A 14,057-nucleotide genomic window follows, 5' to 3' on the forward strand; every position below is an offset into this window, starting at 1 on the left:
ACAAATGCGTAGTAGCTTAAACTTCACCAACATTTGGACCTATGTCTGACCCAGCCCTGGAACACTGTCTCCAAGTTCAGGCTAAAATTGTGGCTGGAGCTTTTTAAGTAAACACAGTTGGTTTGAAGAGCTCAGTAGATCCATGTTAGAGATGGTGAAAGGTATCCTGCAAAAATAAGAAATAGCAAGCCTCATTGTTTAGGATGAAAGCGGATCAGAACAATAAATAAATGATAATTCCAGATTAAGGATTTGGACTATTTTAACGTCTCTGTTGTCATTCTACACACAGCTACTTTGTATTACTTTCTGCTCCTACAAATGAGGGCAACTCTTCAAATGCCTTTGAGAAACTGCTCTTCAAAACGTGTCCACAGTTGTTCTGTTTGGTCATTTGGCAACTTCAAACTCGTTTGCCTTCAGATTTTGTGAAATCACTTATATAGAAACTAGGTCATTTCCAGAGTCCTTGAAAGCAGATGTAGTCCAAATGTATGCCCAACCCCATTCCCTTATGGCAAAATGTTTCACAAGCAGCATTAAGCTGCTTTGGGAACCTTTTTAAAAAGGATTCTCAATTCTCGTAATAAGTTTTACTGTATGCTGAATCCCAACACTGTGTTCTGACTTGGAATGCCTTTAAACTCACTTCACTCATTCCAAAAGATTAACAGCTAAAGTATTTCCATCAAACTTTATTTTTAGAAATGTACAAAATGAACATGCGTAAATATACATATATACACTGTATATCATCCATTCCTCCCCTTATAGGCGTTTTCGGCATCTTGCCTATCGCAGCTTTGTAAGCGGCTGCCGGGGCTTTTTAGGACGAGGCATCAGAGTGGGTCATCCCGTGTGTGTGTTGTCCGCCAGATACGCCAGGAGTTTCCTGATCTGGCTGGACGAAATCAAATGCAAATCACAAAATATTAGAGAAACTTAGTTGTTTTAGATTCGTTAGTAGTAGTTGTGGTAGGAGTGTGTATCTATCTAATCTATCTATCTAATCAACACAGTTAGCTTGCCAGCTAATATGCTAACCTACGTTTGCTAGTTGTTCAGTGTAATATGCCAATCTACTATGAACAGCTAGTCTAGGCCAGCGCCATATAGATAGATCTCTCTATATGGCGCTGGTCTAGGCTAGCAAGAACATGTTTACAATTGCAATCTTATACGGGTAGTCTGCTACATTCGGTCATTCATTGTAGCTGGCATGAAAACAATGTTTTCCCTAGCATGTCTAGCTCTAGGTAGCCTAGTTGTTTAGCTATGTAGCATAGACGCTATGAACGGTAGCTTGGTAGCATACACGCCAGGAACGCCAACTATAATGTACTGACCGTACGGTAAATCACCCGGAGTATACTGTCTATGAGTATTTCGTGTGTGAATGCAGACATTCTCCTGCTATGAGATACATGTATGTAAGGCCATCTGCTGATATTAGAGTTGATATATGGAAACGCTAGCAACTTAGTTAGCACAGTTAGCACTGTGTCAATGGCTTAGCAGTCCGACACACGTTTACACATTTAAACAGTTGTGGTAGATACCTTGTTTGATAAATACACAAATAACAATGCAAACTTACAGGTTGTGTACCCGAATCTTCCCCTGCTCCAAACGGTCCAAACAAATTAGGAATAGCATCGTCCTTCAGTTTCAAATGCTGTGCATATCCGGCCTCAAACTGGGCAATGTTTTGGAAGCTTTCGTCTGTGAAATGCCGCGCACACAGTAACGTTCTTCGAACCTCTGAAGGAACAGTGTTAAAAAGACATTTCAACCACTGACTTCGTTGTGGTTCTTCCGTCGGTAGGACAAACAGCTCAGATTTCTCCTCACATTTCAGGAAACAGGTCCTTGGCATTGGCATGACTGGATCGATTGTGAACTGAACCAGAGCTTCCAACAGTAAATGTTAGGCTGGCAGAGGGTGCGGCCAGCGCTGCTGGGTGTGGCCATAGCTCTTCCGGATTGGTCCATTTTGTTCCGGGTACCGCATGACATCATGCCGTACCCGGAAGAATCAAATGGACAGTGACGTATCTCCAACGAGGCGTTTTGGGGAGGTATTTTCTGTGTTAGAGTTTTACTCGCTACAGGGTGTACTTTGAGGGTTTTGACTCTGCACACCGTTTACATGCATAAAAACCTTCATAACCAGGGGTGCACATAACTGGTACGCAGGTACGCATGCGCGGCAACAATCTGAAATGCGTACCGTCACTTGTGTCACAAAGCGCATTTGCGTACAGACGTAAATGTGAAGCTTTTCCAGAAGGCGGTTAGTTCACCGGTCTCCGTGTGCACAGACAGGGCTGCTGTTAACGTCGGTCTGTACAGCAGCCCTGCGCTAAAACAGCTGATCACAACGTACACACGCTCCGCGGTCACGAAGCTCTGTACTCTACTACCACCCCCCCCGTTGACAATCGCGAAGCGCTTAACTCCACCCCCCCCCCCCTTGGCAATCGCGAAGCGCTGTACTCCACTGACGCCCCCCCCCCCGTTGACAATCGTGAAGCGCTGTACTCCACCCCCCCCCGTTGACAATCGCGAAGCGCTGTACTCCACTGACGCCACCCCCCCCCCCCGTTGACAATCGTCAGAAGTTGGAGTACCAAACACTGACTCCAGGTACTCATCTGAGTACCTCACTGAGAAAGTTGTGTGCACCCCTGTTCATAACACACAAGGGGACGGGTAATAACCGGAAAAGCATGACATCTCTCCTTTAACATAAAGGTATAGGTTTGTTACATTATCCATGATAGCCTCATCTTTCTATTGATCATATTAATTAAAACATTTGAAAAGGAAATACAGAATGGAGAAAAACCAGTGGAACGTTAGGAAGCCATGGGAAGACTTCTCAGGATCCTGGGATTGAGAGCCGATGCTTCATATAATCTACCCTCCAGGGCCATCTGAAACAGCTGGGAAATGAACAGCTGTGAGCCTGATTGTGCATGCAATGTCTAGCACATGGCCCATCTGCATGGAAGTATCCCTTTGATTACTTTCCTAAAATGACTCTTGTCAAGACAACTTGAGAATAATGCTCTCTCTAGTATCAGCCTTGCATTCACCGATTGGATAATCACCCACGATTATATAAAACAAATGGTCTTGCAAAGATTTGAGGGATTAACTTCTGTCCTTTTCTGAATCATTCCATTATGGATATCTGAAGGATTGTAAGGTTATTTACAGAAATGACAGTTTATACCATGGCAGCTGGAACCGACTATTTGGTGATTGGCTAAGATATGTTAAACTGGATTTCAGTCAGAAGTAGAAGTTCAATAACTTTTGTAAACCAATGTTAAAGGTACAGATAATGCAAGCAGAGTCAAAATCAACTTCTGGGTTCTGTTCCCCAAGTAAGAAAACATGATGTACAATCATAATTAAAATGTGTTATAATTATTTAAATATAATGGGAATCTGGGAAATAACCTTGCTCATATAGCATGTGGTCACTCCATTTGTCTACAGGTAAGGATGGTGACATTACATAAGTAGGGTCAATAGCATTAATATACAAAAGCACAAACCATCATTTTAGGGAATATAATCTATACCGCATAACACACCCTTAGCGGATTAGAGTAGATTAAGGAAAATGGTCTTGAACGCAGGTTATGATTAACATTTTAAATGCATTTCAGCAGTCTTTGTGCCCGGTTCTTCTGAGGAAAATGTAAACCAGTCTGATCTGATGATGGATCAACAGTCACTTTGTCATTTTGAAATGAGGAAAGTGGTACTGTTTTCAAACTGGCATTAAAAAGATCTTAAAGTTGACAAAATTCACAGGCATTATGTGTACACAAGATGTCCCTGACAGACCTCCAAAATGCCAGTCATGGCAGCAAGAAGACTTGTGACATGGCTGTCAAAGCCTCTTTTTATATAAAATGAAGAGGAGTAAAGCGGAACAGGACACAAAATGGCTGCTGTAAAGATGGCTGCAGATGGGAACTGTGTGACACGGTGCAAAGTCTAAAGAAAAGGAGACGTGAGGAAGGAGTGTATGAGAGAAGAGGGAGAGCAGCCAGTCAGTGGATCAGTCACTCCAGGCCTGGCCTCTCGGCGGGGGGTTGTGCTCGGGGCGAGATCACAGGCCTGCTGCCACGCCGGAGCCTTCACAGGCACACAGCGACAGAGAGGGAGCTGCTGGCAGCGGGTCGCCTCGCTGATTCACCCCGCCTCAGCAGCCATCTCTCTGCACCCATGTTCCGCGGACTGAACTTGACCCACATGTAGACCTGCTGGTCATGCAGGTCTGATCCCGCTGTCCTTCTGAACACGTTTTGTTCTTTTGTGTTTGGTCTGATCCAAAAATCCAAATCCTTTTTTTGTACTATAATAAGTCATTGTTAGTGCAGACAAGTTTGAGCTAAAACTGTGTCTATGGCTTTTCAAGTAAACCGAGTTGGTTTGAAGAGCTCAATAGATCCATGTTAGTGAAGGTCAAACGATTCCTGCAAAAATATAAAACAACATGCCCCCCTGTTTAAGATGAAAGTGAACAGATTTATAATTCCAGATAAAGGATTTGAACTCTCTTAACGTCTCTGTTGACATTTTACACATAACTTACTTTCTGCATCTACAAACACCTCAAATGTCTTTGAGAAATGGCTCTTCGAAACTTTTCCACAGTTGTTCCAGTTTGGTCATTTTGAACCACTCTGTGACTTCAGATTGGAGTGATACTTTGGTTACTTATGTCAGATATATTCAAAAAGTGTATCTGCAAAAACTCTTTATCTGATGTTATTGTGACTGTCATTGTGTCTCTTGGTCTAGTATTTAAACACAAATTCTTAACATGCAACATACAGTAGTTAAACCCTGATAAGATTTGTGTGGTCTGAGCAAAGGGCCCAGGAGTACAGGGTTAGGAAAGGGGCCGTTGGATCCTGGCCGAATTGCAGCCAATTTGGTCTGAGGTTAATTTGTAGTAACTTGCGTAAATGGTTACGAAAGTTACTACAAATAAATACAGTTGGGTAAGTATTTAAAAGTTAAGGCTTCAACAAATACACCTACAAGTTCTGAAGTCAATTACTCTGTCGGAACAACACAGTCCCTGTCTTAGCCCCACGCTAGCTGAGCGTAGCAGTGTTATCTTACCTGACAGTATTTGTTTCACCATGTTAGGCTAGGCCACTGCATGCACAGGTTCAAAGGTAACATCACAGTACAAGTAAAGGTTAAAGTAAAAACCTGTTGGGACAGTTTGTTTTTAGTACTTTGTTTTCTCATAGTACTAATGTGTTTATTTATTTGACTAAAGCTCATATTTAATCATTATGATATAAAGAGTACACTTTCAAGGATAAAATCTATGTTGTACAATTCACCCCATGGCATGACATCTGTTTCAAACACACAGACATACAGTAAACACACTGCTACCCCCTTCCTCTACATTTCTATTCCCATTCTTAGCCAGCCCCCCATCCATTCTGCTGTGACCCTGACTGTTGAAAGTCAGTCGACTTCTATTAGTATCAGCCCCGCTCATCATTATCCATCAATTAGACTGGCAACAGTCAGGGCCCACAGAGAAACATCTGCAGCCTTTAGGCTCTGTTTCTGCAGAGGTCACTGTGAGGGAAGGCTTCTCTAAATAAAGCAGTGGCAGATTTTCAAGGTTGAAGCTTGATATACCTATGTAAACGGTCACAAGTGGTGGCTTTGGTTCTTCAGTACTTTCTGAGTACTGACTTGAGTTAATTGCATTGAAAAGCAAATGTTGCCAATATAGAGGACCCAACTAAATACAGTAACACGCTGCATAGACAGAAACCAAAACCAAAACATGCGGGAACTAGCACAGCAATGGACCCTTTTTTCAGGTGAAACTAAAACGTTTTGAACATGTGTTGTTAACATGTTTTTTGGCTTATGACTTTTTGAAGTTGGTTATCCATCTGTAATGTTGGGAAATACGTTTACATTTGTTTTTTTCCCAAGTTTGTGGAGTGAAACATTTTTATAATACTTTAGAGCTTTGAAAAAAAGATAGTTCCTATACAGTACTGCAAAACAGAATAATCTATGTAAACATCACAAGCGTGCTAAAAACTAAATACAAATTAAGAAAAGATAAAAAAACTGACAAATATGTCTGGCACATAATAGGTCCAGTCTGTTTGGGAACACTGTAAGGTCCAACCCAGAACTGCCACTGGCTATGTTTCCTTAGCAGTTCTGTATCTGAATGAGATGTTACTGGGATTCATTTGTTGTGTACACAAGCCCAGAATCCCTCACCTTTCTGTCCTCCAGATTGAAGAGTGAGACGGCAACACTAAAGGGCAGCACGGCCTGGAACATACTGCTCAACTGACATTTAAAAGATTTGTTTCATGGAATTTGACAAGTACCCATGGCTGAACTTGCTGCTGTGCGCCAAGAGCATCATAAGCGGTGCCTCCCCATTAACTGACGCCTCATTGGTTGATGGATCTTCCCGGGGTCTACGTTCCAGATGTTAATTAATTCGAAGCCTACAGGGATATCTGATGGCATTCCACATGACAAGTAGTACGAAGTTTCCTAAACTTTGCCGGCAAGATTGTGGGGGCATTGCTGAATGGTAGCAGACCCCTGCCAGGGAGAAGTGCCTGCTCTGTGCTGATTGTCATTTTCTAATGGCCTGATGAGGCTGTTCATGAACATCTTCAGATGGGACACGTCGGTCTGCTGAGGATGGGTTTGTCAACTTTGTCCCTCTGGACTCTGCCTAAATGATCCATAAAGGTCCTTACACACCAAGCCGATTTTCGGCGTGGATAGATGTCGGGCCGTCGATGAGCGTCGTGTCGCCCTACTCAGATTGGTGTGTCCTGCACCGTCGTGTCTTTTCGGCCGTGCCGACACCTTCCGCCGCCGATTCGACATGTTGAATTGGGAGGCTGTCGGCCAAAGAAATCACTCTGATTGGCTGTTCAGCTTAGCGAATCAGTGCATGAGAAGCTAAACGGAAGTGAGGGACCCAAACAAACTATTAAGAAGGCAAATCTGAGATTTCATTTAACTCCAGCTTCGACACAGGTTCGGGAAAGCCCCATGAGCTTCTCGCTGTAGAGTGAAAATGGAACGCACACGCTATTTGTTGTTTGTTTATATCACGCAGTCTGTTCTTCTTCTCTCGGTTATCACGCAGTCTGTCTTCCGGTTGTTGCCTCTTTTGAATGACGAATACACACTACCGCCGCCTGCTGGTAAGGAGAGTTATTGCCACTCACGCATGCGCAGTTCGTACGTGCTACTTGGCCGTCGGCTGAAGTCTTTGCGGTGTGTTCCAGTGCGAAACATGGCCAAGGAGACGTGAGGCGACGTTCCGTCGGGACGTGTTCTTTGGTGTCAGTCTGGTGTGTAAGGACCTTTAGAAAACGCTCATGATGATACACTGCAAGAATGTCATCACATGCATTTTCTCAACGGAGTACAGATACAAATTTTGATACAAGTGTTGAAATGTTGTTTTACGTGTGTGATATGTTAAGTTTCTTGTTTCGTGGAGTATTAGACAATTGGCCTCTGTGCTTGTGTTTCTACAGCAATGGTACACCAGCACAATGAACCTGCTAGGAACATGGCTGACTGACCGTATGGACCTGCAGCTCCACCTTTATCAGCTGAAGATACTCATTCGGATTGTCAAGGTAAATACTTTACATGTACCTTTCTACACCACATATCTTAAGGCAATAATAATTCAACCTATATCTCAACTTGTCATTGCTGCTTTCCCCACATAATTATGTACAAACTTACAAAAATACACAACGCACATTTTCTTCAGCTCTCAGGAGATTTAAGGCCTGTGCTGTACATGCTTTTAAAGGTCCCATGTCATGGCCATTTCCACTGATCATAATTCCATTGTTGAGGTCTACTAAAATAGATTTATACTGTGCATTTTTCCAAACTCACATTGGTTTCTCATACAGCATCTCTGTAAACTATATGTATTCACCATTATTCACTCTCTGTCCTAAACGGCTTGTTGGAGCTCTTGCCCCCCCCCCTCCCTGTGAGCCCAGTGTGCTCTGATTGGTCTCTGACTGGAGAAACGTTGCTGCTCGCAACGTTGCTGCTCGCAGCCTGTCTGCTCTGCTGATCAGACAGGCTTCCGTGTCGGCGATACACAGAGAACAAGCGAAACTCATCCTGAGCACACACAAACACTCACAGCCGAAGTAAAAACAATAAGTGTGGCTTGATATTGAGTAAGAAAAAGGTTTATAACGCTGTGAGCATGGGTCTGCGGAGAGCATTTCTCCACGATCCCAACGTAGTAGTCCGAAAAACGTTTACCCATTTAAACAGTCGTGGAAGATACCTTGTTTGTTTTAAACATCATAAATACACAAACAACAATGAATACTTACAAGTTGTGTACCCGAATTGACAGTGTCCGCGGATGTATTAAAGGTCCCATGTCAATCGGCTCAAAGTCATATTCAAAACCAGTCACATATGCAGTGCCGCCCCTCCCTACAGGCAGATCACGCAGACTGCGTGGGGCCTCATCTTATGCGCAAATGCGGCGCAATACATCGAATGCGCAAATGCAGTGACCCCGCTGCGAGGCTCCGGCGAACTAACAGTTCACGAGCGTGCTCCTCTGTGTTTGCAACTTAACTTCCAAAAGCTCCACACTTAAACCCCCAGTAGAAGCTATATCATTTGTTTCAGACATTATACATCCACAAATAATGACACTTAGTCACAAAATGTGACTTTTAATCACCAGATTGACATTAACACTTACAGGGACCAGAGATAGTTTTAATCCAGCTAACTGGCAATACAGCTAAGCTAAAGCTGATAGCGACCGTAATATTAGAACTTCATAAACACACCTCAACACTTGAACACGTTTCAGCGTGTTGTGAACAAAAAATAAACATCTTTATATTTCTACACAATTTTAGGTATTGTTGGTGGGCATACAGTCTATAAACAAAACAGTTTTATCTTAATGGTTTTTGTGTAACCAATGTGCTGCAGGTCTCCCTTGAAAAAGAGATCGTTGATCTCAATGGGATTTTCACCTGGTTAAATAAAGGCTACAAACAAACAAACAATAGCGTTAGCTAGCAACATGGGAGGCGTGTGGCGCAGTGGATAGAGCCTTGGTGTTGGGGTCAGGGGGTCACAGGTTCAAACCCCACTGCAGTCAGCATGTCGTTGTGTCCCTGAGACACTTCACCCCAAATTGCTCCTGTGGGGATTGTCCACAGTATTGAGTATGGAAGTTGCTTTGGATAAAAGCGTCTAACAAGTAACATGTAATGTAATGGCTGAGGCTAGTGCTGTGTTTGCAACTCAACTTCCAAAACAGCTCCACATAACAAAGTGGGAACTACCTAATCGACCGTGAACTGTGCGTGGTTTAGGAAGCAGTCCTGTGGAAAAGTGGTGCAAATGTATTTCAGCTAGTTGTTTATCAACTCCTTTTCCTTTGGTTAGTCCATAAACATTTCCAAATAAAGGTCCCAACAAAGTTACGGAAGAAGATAAGGAGTCCATTAGAGGCGTTTCAAGCAGGGGGGGAGTTTATGTGAGAGAATCTCCCTGTCGTGAACTTTGGGACTTTTGCCTTTGCAGACCATTTACGTAAAAAAAATTCCATAGAACACAAAAGGAAAACCCCAAAAAGCATAATAGGGCCTCTTGACTTTGAGACAGAGAGCATTTTTATTTTAATTCTTGATTAGGAGATATTAATTGTTTATTTTTATCAACAATCAATCAAATATATCTTGTAAATGTTGTCCGGATATAGACTACTGAAACTTTGAAATAGAGCAGAAATGTATTCATAGAAGCTGTTAGGACGATGGATCAACCATTTTGCTTCAAAGCAATAATTTCTTTAAATCTCAACCCTAGTTTTTTAAATTGTGTGCAGTTTCAGGGTCTTCCCAGTTCTGTCCTTCTTCAGGCTTGATCTGTTTATATTTCCTGATTCAAATCATTTAATATACAAACAAATTGATACACCAGTTCAATTCAAAATGACCGTGCATTGCTCTGAATCTTTCTGATTGTTTTGTTTGTTTGTGATAGAAAAAGTACCGTGACTTTCGTCTTCAAGGGGTGCTGGACTCCACGCTGAACAGTAAGATGTATGACACAGTGAGGAACCGGCTGACCTTGGAAGAGGCCACGGCCTCAGTGAGGGAGGGGGGGATGCAAGGCGTTTCAATGAAGGACAGTGACGAAGAGGACAACGTTAACTAGATCAAAGGTCCTGAAAACTATAAGAATGTCAAATCTTTCCAGAGGGTGAGCAGCATACTGCCTAGGAATCCAAACAGCCTTTCCCTGAGCTCCATGATTATTTGCTGTTTCAGTTTTTCATTCATGTAATGGTTCCACAGTTCTGTCTGACTTACTTTATACAAGAAAAACAACATTTGTGTCCATAAACACCTGTGACACACACGGCTGTCCTGTGAATGCAGTTCATTTAGAAACTATCTCTGTAGGCTCAAGCTGTTATTCCTCAGAACTAAAACTGAAATGTGAGCAAATTACTGTAGTTTCCAGGATACCCCAAAAAGGGCAAAAATGTGACAGGAGTGTGAGACAAGGGCAAATGTGCCCATGAGCCCCCTGCATGCAAAGCCGCCTTATAATTAGGATGATAAAGAGCGGCAGTATGCTGCATTTACATGATGTAGTTCCTTCATGTTGTGCCTCTTACATTATCTACAGTCCTTGTATGGTAGCCTTCCTGTTGCTTGTTGTTGAAGGTACATAGAGCACTCTTACAGTATGAAACAGTCAAATTATCCAGGTTAATCTATGGTGGTTCAAAGTGAGATGATGAACCAGGTTTCTGTGTTTTTTAAACCTGCCAACAAATGGATGATGAACTCTTTAAGGTCAAACATATTGTGATTGATCCATTTAAAATATATTTCAAAGTGTTTGGCAGAAGGATGGACAACTGATTCTGAACAAATTGCCATCTCTAGGTCTGACATCATAAAGGCAAGACCATATTTTTGACAAAACATTAAAATAACGGTAAATCAACATCACCAGATTAATCTGCAAAGTTGGGACAAGTATGTAAGACATCAGTTTGAACCCATTTTTTTTATCAACCGTTAAGCACATCAAGATTATTTGCATGAGAGATGAAAGTGTACACACAGAATAAATGGAAGGCACATAGTTAAATGAAAGTGTTAAATATGTATGGGGAATTATCTGTGTGTTTTGGAGTTAAATTGAAAAAGAGGATTTTGAATCAAAGAGGAGAGGTCTGTTCTTCCTTTCCAGAGTGAGAAGTGTGCATGTATCCTCAACAAAGAAAGTTATGCTTTGTTACTCATTTCATTTGGTGTCAAACTGCTCAAATATAAATCTCCCAACACAAGCTGCATTGTGTTGTTAAAGTAAACACGTCTTGTGGTCTCACTTCTTCAAACGTTGGTACTTTTTCTTCCCATCAACCTAACACCTGTCACCATCTTCATTCTGTTTAAATGAGTTAACAAGGCAATATATATTGTTTGGTTTTGTCACACCAATAGACCTGTTTTTCACATTTTCAATTTCAAAACAAATGCTTTATTTTTATCTAATGTTATTTAAGTAATAGAGTTGCCATCTGTTCTTGTATGTGCCCTGCACTTCATTCCAGAATGAATGACGGGGCTACTCCAAAATGTTGAAAGGGATTATGGGAAGTGAAGTGTGCCTGTCATTTCTCTTGTTTTCTATATTGTGCTCCTAAACTGTGCGTCCTGCTGTGTGCCGCATGTCCCCGGGTTCACTCCCTTCAGTGTTTTGCTTCATGTGTGTACCTGTGGGCACATGCTTCTGCCTTCTAGAAGAGCCCCTCAGTCGATGAAAATTCAAATAAAGGTGAACGTGGAAAGAACATGTCGCCTCATTCATTACTGTTGCTATCATTTAAGTGGTTGAATGTGTATTCAGGACAGAAATCAGCAGAAACCTTCAATGAAAACACTCAAACGTTGACTTTAATCAAATGTATTATGTCAACTGATTTCACATAACTGTATTAGGTTAGTTGAAAGCAATAATATCAAGTTTAAATAAATAATATTAGGTTCAACTCAATTTTATTGCTTTCAACTAACCTAATACAGTTATGTGAAATCTATTGACATAATAGATTTCATTTAAGTCAACTTTTCAGTTTTTTTTCAGTGAACATAGATTGGTTAAAACTCTAAATAAGTAATACATTTACTTTCAACTCCTGTTAGTTACTTTTACTATTTCTATTTGGCTGACCATTTACATGATCAGCAGACTGCAAAAAATACATATTTGTTAATCCTTGGCCTCCTTCCCTCCCCCACAGCAGCATTTTCTTAAGCCCGCGCCACACTGTCCCGAAATTGACACCAGATGGACACACAAATATGGAATTGTGAATTTCGCACGAAGATGGCCCCGAACTTGGTCAACAGCCAAGCAACAGCCGAAGCAAGTACGATGCCTACAGAAGGCCACACGATGGCACCCGAACCACACACGAAAATATGGTCGTAGACTTTACTGATGATTTAGAATGTATCCAGACTCAACGTAAGAGCTTGTGCCTCTTCGGGGGTGCTAACATTTAAACATACACTTTATTCTTTACTTTCTCCGTCTTTATATGTAGATTAGAAGATATTACTTATCTCCGTCATGTTGTTTCCATAGCAACAACAACTTCCTGTCAACAGCGTCAACTCACCTTCAAAATAAAAGCATCTAAATAAAACAGGAAGTTAACCTAAATTACATTTAAGACATACAACTGCAACGAAAGTAACAACGACAATGTAATATCCTTTTCAGTTTCACAGAACACAAATTGGGTTGTTTACATAATATGTTTACATGATTTTGTATTTTGAAATAAATGCAATCTCGATGTCATCGTACTATAATACGATGGCTACACGACGGCATTGCGAGGGCTTCACATAGTCGTGTTGCCTTCCTAAGACAATCGGGCAGCTTCTTGTTTCCTTCGTATTGTCTTCGTGAGGCAAAAAATGCCTTACGAAGGGCAAAATGGACCCACGAATTCAACACGAAAATGAACCTTCGCAAGGTCCTTTTCGGCAATTTGTTGGCATGCCAAAGATTTTGCCACCGCTCACGAAGTTGCTGCCGGAGCCTGAGAAACTCCACCGGCGGTCATACGATGGCTTAAGATGCCCTGTGTGACAGGGGCTTAAAGCCCGAAATTGACACCAGATAGACACACGATAAAGGAAATGTTCAAATTCGGCTCTGATCGTAACAACATCGGGCCATTCGTGAGGGCATCTTAAGCCATCGTATGACCGCCGGTGGAGTTTCTCAGGCTCCGGCAGCAACTTCGTGAGCGGTGGCAAAATCTTTGGCATGCCAAAAAATTGCCGAAGGACCTTGCAAAGGTTCATTTTCATGTTGAATTCGTGGGTCCATTTTGCCCTTCGTAAAGCCAGCGGGAGGGCATCTTGTCAAATCGTGTCATCTTCGTCTTTACTTTGTGTGATCATCGTTGCATTTTTTGCCTCACGAAGACAATACGAAGGAAACAAGAAGCTGCCCGATTGTCTTAGGAAGGCAACACGACTACGTGAAGCCCTCGCAATGCCGTCGTGTAGCCATCGTATTATAGTACGATGACATCGAGATTGCATTTATTTCACAACAAAATCATGTAAACATATTATGTAAACAACCCAATTTGTGTTCTGTGAAACTGAAAAGGATATTACATTGTTGTTGTTACTTTCGTTGCAGTTGTATGTCTTAAATGTAATTTAGGTTAACTTCCTGTTTTATTTAGATGCTTTTATTTTGAAGGCAAGTTGACGCTGTTGACAGGAAGTTGTTGTTGCTATGGAAACAACATGACGGAGATAAGTAATATCTTCTAATCTACATATAAAGACGGAGAAAGTAAAGAATAAAGTGTATGTTTAAATGTTAGCACCCCCGAAGAGGCACAAGCTCTTACGTTGAGTCTGGATACATTCTAAATCATCAGT

General features: G+C 41.8%; 1 protein-coding gene across 4 annotated transcripts in view; it reads left to right on the forward strand.

The window, feature by feature from the left end:
- cadpsa (Ca2+-dependent activator protein for secretion a) overlaps positions 1-11,926 on the forward strand; it is a 182,947-nt gene extending 171,021 nt beyond the window's left edge. For all 4 annotated transcript variants that reach the window (XM_034143464.1, XM_034143457.1, XM_034143441.1 and 1 more), the window contains 2 exons: positions 7,590-7,694; positions 10,108-11,926. In XM_034143464.1, the coding sequence (XP_033999355.1) occupies positions 7,590-7,694; positions 10,108-10,281 (279 nt within the window). In that variant the 3' untranslated portion in view covers positions 10,282-11,926. The remainder of the gene's footprint in view (positions 1-7,589; positions 7,695-10,107) is intronic.
- The last annotated feature ends 2,131 nt before the right edge of the window (positions 11,927-14,057 follow it).

Source organism: Trematomus bernacchii, unplaced genomic scaffold (genome assembly GCF_902827165.1).
Source record: "Trematomus bernacchii unplaced genomic scaffold, fTreBer1.1, whole genome shotgun sequence".
NCBI classification, from domain to species: domain Eukaryota; kingdom Metazoa; phylum Chordata; class Actinopteri; order Perciformes; family Nototheniidae; genus Trematomus; species Trematomus bernacchii.